The 7526-nt window shown below is 34.6% G+C and overlaps 1 protein-coding gene across 1 annotated transcript; it reads right to left on the bottom strand.

The window, feature by feature from the left end:
* Positions 1 to 250: 250 nt before the first annotated feature.
* On the bottom strand, positions 251 to 3717 carry LOC132640985 (aldehyde dehydrogenase family 7 member A1-like). The gene is made up of 4 exons (XM_060357820.1): positions 3561 to 3717; positions 2760 to 2940; positions 910 to 1842; positions 251 to 798 (listed from the first exon to the last, which is right to left on the bottom strand). The coding sequence occupies exons 1-3, from the start codon at positions 3623 to 3625 to the stop codon at positions 1654 to 1656; spliced, it is 435 nt and encodes a 144-aa protein (XP_060213803.1). The 5' UTR covers positions 3626 to 3717; the 3' UTR covers positions 251 to 798; positions 910 to 1653.
* Between the last annotated feature and the right edge of the window lie 3809 nt (positions 3718 to 7526).

Raw genomic sequence — 7526 nt, 5'->3', positions numbered from 1 at the left:
CTGGGAATATTTTGCATAAAACCGACCTCATGAGGTCGGTAATTTGCAATTTTTGGGAATATTATGCATAAAACCGACCTCATGATGTCGGTAATTTGCAATTTCTTGGAAAAGTTTGCAGAAAACCGACCTCATGAGGTCGGTAATTTGCAATTTCTTGGAAAATTTTGCAGAAAACCGACCTCATGAGGTCGGTATTCTGCAAAACAATTGGTAGGATCCAGCTGCTATTCCAGCCGCCCCCCTGTCAAGATGAAACAATTTTATATTCAACTAAAACCGGCTCAAATAGCTGCCAACAATTCACCAAAGTACTGAAAAACATAAAACATTAAGCTACTTCAATAAACACATATATTACAACCAACAATACGTCAAATTCAATTCGAAACTACTTCAAAGTTGAATCAAAACGTCAGTCAAACATTCCGAAGAGACATTAAGCTACTTCAACATTCGCAAACATCTACACAACATTAAACTACTTCACAACCTTTGCAAACATCCACAAAACATTAAACTAGTGGGACCACCAACACTCTCAAGCCACCTTTCCTCCATTTGTTCTTCTGTCACCTGTGTGTCGGGTGGCTTAGTACGAAGAACTCCGCCTTTGAATGTTGATATTGATTCTGAAATAAAAAGGTAAAATTAGCAACCAACTTAAATTAGGTATTCAACAGAAAAAACTATCAAATTCTAAAAAACTTTAGTTTAAAATTCTGGATTTTGGGTGAAGATGGAACTACTTAGACCTTGAGGGACAGAGTTGTTAATTTCAACTGCTTCTTCGAAAGTCTGCAAGCAGAAAGTTTGGAATGAGAAATTGAATCCCAGAGAAGTTTTACCAAATACGGGACAGAACGCTATTGGTCATCTCGAAAATTCAATGCCTTCGAAAGGAAATACCTTAAACTTCATTACATAAAGAACTGGACCAAACAATTCTTCCTTCACAATTTCAGCTTTTGGAGAAATTTCAACGATTGTTGGATGCACAAAGTTACCCTCAGATTCTATGACTGAACCACCTGTAAGGATCTTTCCACCCTGCAAAACATTCATTTTAAAAAACAAAGTTCAACTCACACTTTTCCCTCTATTGAGAAGGGAAAAAAATTCAATTCCAATATATGGATGTAGTCTTAAGTCCTAACTCCTAAGTCCAGCTGAGTAAACAAAATGTGGTCTCCATTTTATTTTTAAAAATATTATGACCATTATGATCTGACATTTACTATTTCTAATCAAATTGTTAGACAAACTCTTGTGCATTTGGAACAACTGTTCTCACCATCAACATATATACGAAGGGGTCGGGCAACACCAGGGAGGAGAGGGAAATAAATGCCAATGCAGAAATAATTAGGGGAATGAAAGTCTCAAGAAACTGGACATACCTAGGACTTGATATTTTGTATTCCCTTCTCGAAGTTTTCCCTAGAAGTACGAGTATGCACTGGCCCAAGTAAGGTACCGTTTTCTAAAGGATCCCCTATCTTAACTTGCTTGTACACCTCCACCAGTGGTTTAAGAACCTTCTCATATACTGTTTCATGAACAAGATTCATGCAGAAAAATATTTATGAAGAAACAGTAAGAAGTTCTGAAAGTGAAATCTTTAAACTGAAAACTGAATGGAATTTTAAACAATTAATGCAATACCAGTCTTCGGCATGTTGTACAGCACTGACCAGCCGTACTAACAGCAGCAAATAAAACAGAACGAACAGAAAGTTCAATGTCTGCATCATCCATTACTATGATGGCATTGTTTCCACTTAGTTCTAGTAGACATTTTCCAAATCTCTGACTTACTGTTTGCTGAACTGCAAGACCAACCTATTGGCACAAAAGAAATAAACCCACACATGGAAAATCATTAAAGCAAGTTGTATTTCGATATGCAACTTTTTGTTAACTAAATTAAAAGACAAGCTTTATCAAAGATATGGAATAAGAAGGAATTTGATAAAATTCCAACATTCTTCTCTTCTTCCCTTTCTTTTGCTTTGCTTGTTTTATTTTGAGACTTTAGGTTGTATGAGTTGTTGTACATGGTTGCAGATCCTCTGGGTGTTTTTGTCACAAAAAAATTATTTACTTGTCCTAGAAAAGAAATGTTTGGAGTGTCACTTGCACACAGAAGCAATGAAAGCCAAAACCGCCAAATCTGACCTACATATCCATTTAGTTTCAGAATAAGCTCTCTACCATCTTCTTTTCAAGTCCTGTTAATATTCTCTGATTCAACTAGCCAGACAATGTAAAGCCAAAGTAGAAAAGTAAACTAAACAAGAAGATGGATAAAATAGCATAAGCACCTCTACCTGTTATTAGCCTCAGTTAAAATTTTTAACTTATCACTACTATCCATAAACTAGTATGTTCTTTCTGCAAAATAAACTTTTTCTCAAGAACCACTAGGAAAAGAAGAGAGATACAGACATTTATGTACCTATATCATGATTTCTGGAGACTCGATATCAAGTTAATAACAAATATAGGAAAATTAAGAACCTTCAATCTATTACTTTTTCATCTCATATCCAAGAGTGCAATAAAAGTTTCCTAGAGATGAACCTACGAAACCAGGCAGCCTACGTTTAGGTATGTGTAGTGTCGAGAAGCTGGAAAAATATTTGAAAAGGTAAATCCAAGTTAAAGTAAGAGGCAAATACTGACAGATTATTAGTTGCATCGGAAACCACTTGATGAAAAGACAAACAGGCATGTTAGCATAAGGACAGAAAAGTCACCTTTGAGCTCCCAGTGAACGAGACTAGAGGAATTCGTGTGTCCTTTGCTAATGCTTCACCAATTTCAGCTCCACCGCATAAGGCAGTAAAAATTGAACCAGGTAAATTGTTTTTCTCCAATACACTAGCCACAATTTTTGTCATTGCTATGGTAACCAAAGGTGTTGTTGGAGCACCTTTCCTGCGAACATGGCATAAAATCCCAAGATTAGAACACCCGAATACCAAACTTGAGTTTAGATTTCAAGCATTAAGACATCAGACATCCTCGAAGAGCAAATTTTCTTTTGGAGATTGAAGAAAGAGTTGAAAGATTAGGCATTTGCATAAACCTAAAAAGCATCTGCTCCATCCCTCCCAACTCAATTGCACACACATAACCTATTACAGTTATTAAAACGGGAACTGAAGCTCTGCTTTTTTATTTTTTGAACTTATTTGGATGCCAAGAATTCTGTGTTAGAGCCAGTTATAGCAATATAACTTAGCTAAAGATTCAGCTGCAGCACGAATGCAAAAAATTCAAGTTAACATGGTTCCAGGGTAAGAGAGATTCAATACTCCTGCTTTGAAAGACCAAGGCAATGATTACGTTCAACATAAATGTGTCTATGATGATGTTCAAACTATAGTGTGGCAACAATTACCCAATCAATTTGAGCTCAGCATTAGGTATAAGTTCAAGTTATCAATCTGAAAATATGTTCAACCGTCAGCAAACTATCATTGACAAAAGCCCTTCAATCATTTCTACAATGGACACCACCTCTTTAAACCTTGAAAATAAAGTGATGGACTTACCAGACAACACAATTGCCACAGACCAGCGCAATACATGCATTCCATCCTGAAAGAACATGACACATAAATTTAGAACAAAATAAGGTGGATATCGATACTTCTCAAATGTTTACTTGGAAAGTAGGGGTTGGATGCCCCTCCATATCAGCTTTTCAGCTCATAAAAACTGGGCAGGAAAAAGGAATTACATGTCTTTTATCCTTCAGACCATACCAAAACAGCTAAAGGTAAATTGTAAGCATCCTAAATCAATTAATTTATATGTCTTTACCCTTCCTGAAGCTAATGGGGAGGGCAAGTTTTCATAGTGCTGCATAAATCCATAGCGGATTTGATTCTATAGTACATTTTACAATAGCCATGAAGAACAGGAAGCAAAGCGGAACCAAGTATGTAAACAGGAGAGCTTCGAGAACACTCAAAGAAACTCGCAAGGCAATAAAAGCAAAGAATCAGAAACGGAAGTAGTCCAAAATTTCAAATTAATAATAGACAAACAAGAAAAAGTAATATTGTCAATTCCACAACTAGTAATATTGAGGAATTCCATATAACTCTAATTCTAAGTATAGGAATTCACTTTGTAAATCGGAAACAATATATATTACGCAAACTCTTTTTTCAATGTCATTTTATGGAGCAAAGATTATAGACGTTGCAAACCATACATAACAAAAAATAGAATAATAGGATAATCACTTACCAGAGAGAATAGATCTCACATGCTAGTAATTTGAATAGACTTAATTTTTACAACAGAGTGACTTGCATCAAGAAATTAAAGATAAAGCAGCATGTTGAGAACGATAGTACCAGAGCTCAAACATATAAAGTTTATTGTCAATTGTCTTATTCCAATATAAAGCAATATGATTTCCATGCTTAATCACTAGTCGTGATACAAATAGCTGTTGAAATTAAGCGATGGAATCTTACATATCCTCTTTATGAAATCAGTAGCAATGTCATCGGAAGATACAAAATGGTTTTCCTAAAGGAATAGTTAAGTACAAATCAGAAAAAAAATCAAGATTATCCTAAATGTAGAAACTTAAAGAAAGAATCTGTAGCCCACAGAACCATACCTCCAATGGTTCGCCGTCGACGGCGAGGGAAACGACGGGACTGGGTAGGGGTGTCGGCGACGACGGTGACTGGCAGGAATGCTGGCGACGTCGACGGCGTTATTAGGTTAGGGTTAGAGAGAGAGGGGAAGAGAAAAGGTGAGAGGAAAGAGAGAGAAATGTTTATTTGGGTGATGGACGTTTTAAATTTATCCTAATTATACCGACCTCATGAGGTCGGTATATTTAATAATTTTATTTTTAATTTAAAAGAATACCGATCTCACGAGGTCGGTATTCTTTTAAATTAAAAATAAAATTATAATATTTAGCATCAAATTAATTTCCGACTTAGTGAGGTCGGTAAATTATTTTTTCAAATTTTGATACAATATTACCGACCTCATGAGGTCGGTTTATTTTAAAAAAAATTGAAAAATAAATATTATGAATTTACCAACCTCATGAGGTCGGTTTTTTTCCGACCTCAAATGAGGTCGGTTTTTTGAGGTCGGAAAATCTTGTTTTTTTAGTAGTGTTTGTAACCTTTCGTGAAAGGCTTGCAACCTTTCACAAAGAAAAGATCGCGGGTCAGACACGCGGATCCGGGTCACTAACGGGTCAGATCTGTATATTTTAATTAATTAATTAAATAAATAATAATTAATTAAATAATTAAAATTAAAGAAAATTTGGTCCAAAGAGATTATCAATCAATCAGCCGTGCCGAGCGTCGACGACTGCGCGAGGGACAACTCTCTTCTTAACCCTTTAGCAACAAGAAGGAGTGCTTCTATTTTTAAGTAGGAGAACTTTTCTTTCCACCACTTATGAGGGACACATGCTTATTTCATAAAGCATGAGGGAACAACTCATTTTCCCTCCACTTCTTTTCCCTTAATTTCCCATTCAACGTATCAATTAAACCCAACACTTATTTCTTATCACTCCTCCTCTCGTTATTGGATACCATCATTACCTCTATCCTCTCTCCCTAGCTTATTTTCACAACTTATCTTCCTATGAAATTTTCTCAACTTCGAGTAGGTACAAAGAAAAAGGAGTTAGAGTTCAATGCAAAAGACAACATACCATTAACTTCGAATAATGCAAATACAAGATCGTCTAATACATGATTTTTTTATTTTTTTTTGAAAAATTATTCCGGATTCCATTAATCTAACAAAGAAGCAAATGACATGTAGAATTCTATAAAGCTGTTGGGTTGGAGAATGAAGTTGAACTTCAGTTTTGGTAACCTTTCAAAATGGGAGAGGGTTGAAGAAGAAAATAAATGAAAACAACAATATGTATATGATATATAAACGATTAAAAAATGGCGACAAGTTTCTATCCTTAATAAATTTTTGTGAGAGAAATAATTTCCCCTACACATTCTTATTTCATATCTTTGAAAGATATAGTATGATGATGATTGATGGCCACATAGAAGTTAGGTGGCATCTCTCTTTCGCAAAGAAATACTCCATATTTATCCTTTTCTTTTTCCTTTCTCTGATTTCCCCTCATTTCTTGATTTATCTTATCTCCATAACTAACAAATCAACTGTCATGCAAAATGCCAAAATTGCCAAAAAATACAGTATGTGAGATGCCATTAGGTTATAACTGACAGAGGTCTAGGTGCTTGTGAAAAAATAAATAACAAAATAATATTTGGAGGAAGACCTTGAGGCTTGAAATTAGTTAAGAATATATGCCTTTTGTGTTCTTTAGGAAAAGGAACGAAGAACTCGTATGGAAAGGAGAAGGGGAAAAAGGAGGTAACAACTATTAAAAGAAATTTCCGTTAGAAATGGATGGAAAACATAACAGAGGGATGTTTTTGGTTAAGTTTGAAAAACTTAAAGGATGTTTTCAGTCAATTGAAAATTATAAGGATGTTATTTAAGTTATAGTGAGGCATTAGGGATGGTTTTGATCAAAAACTCCATTTATTTATATTTGTATGTGTATCCAACGAGTACAAAAATAAAGAAAAGGAAATGTATTTTTTCTAGCTCCTTTTAGTCTATCTCTAATACTATGTTACAAACTTTGTATAACTTATCTATATCATATCATATTATTACTTATATAATAGGTGGGAAGCCCATAGTTGAAAGTATTACCTTTCAAAAGTTGATTGACTATTTTATCCTTCATTATTTTAAAAAAAACATCTCCTATTAAATGTTACATTATAGCTATAATATACCTGATTAATTGATTTCCTATTAAATGAGAAGTTATAGCTACATTGAATATGATGGATTAAGATCCCCTCCAGTACTTCTCTGTCCAGTTTCGTCCAGTGGTGCATTGGATGTCCTACACCTATCCAATTAAAAATTAATGGTCCAGATTTATTGAATTAAAATGACTCTCTAACTATAAGTCCTTAGCCACGGACCATGTAAAGGCCTTAGCAATAAATATATATTGCTACGAATGCTACGAAAAAATATATTGTAGTTAGAGTTTGTAGCCACAAAAAATTTCATATTTAGCTACAATGTACTTTGTAGCAATATATGCCTTGTGTTGTAGTGTCCTATCTATTAGAATATCTTTTTTTTAGTCCAACTACTTTACTAGCCTTAAAGCGAAGATCAATGAGTTTACACAGATTAATGCATTTCCAAAACTTATTGGCTCTAAAGTAATTAATACTAGTCCCTCCAAATTTATCTCTGGCTCTAAGCACCTCATTAAAATCTCCCTCTATCAGCCAGCTCCCAGAGTAGTTATTAAAAATATCAATCAGACTATCCCAAAGCCTAATTCTATCATGGTAAATATTACTGGCATAGGTAGTAGAAAAAACCAAGAAACTTGAGTGGCAATTACCTTAACCATGACATGCACACTTTCTTCTGTAATGCAGACTTCTTCCAGCCTA

This window comes from Lycium barbarum, chromosome 5, assembly GCF_019175385.1.
Source record: "Lycium barbarum isolate Lr01 chromosome 5, ASM1917538v2, whole genome shotgun sequence".
Lineage (NCBI taxonomy): Eukaryota > Viridiplantae > Streptophyta > Magnoliopsida > Solanales > Solanaceae > Lycium > Lycium barbarum.
Note: the sequence above shows the minus strand (reverse complement) of the source record. Positions and strands in the feature narration are given on the sequence as shown.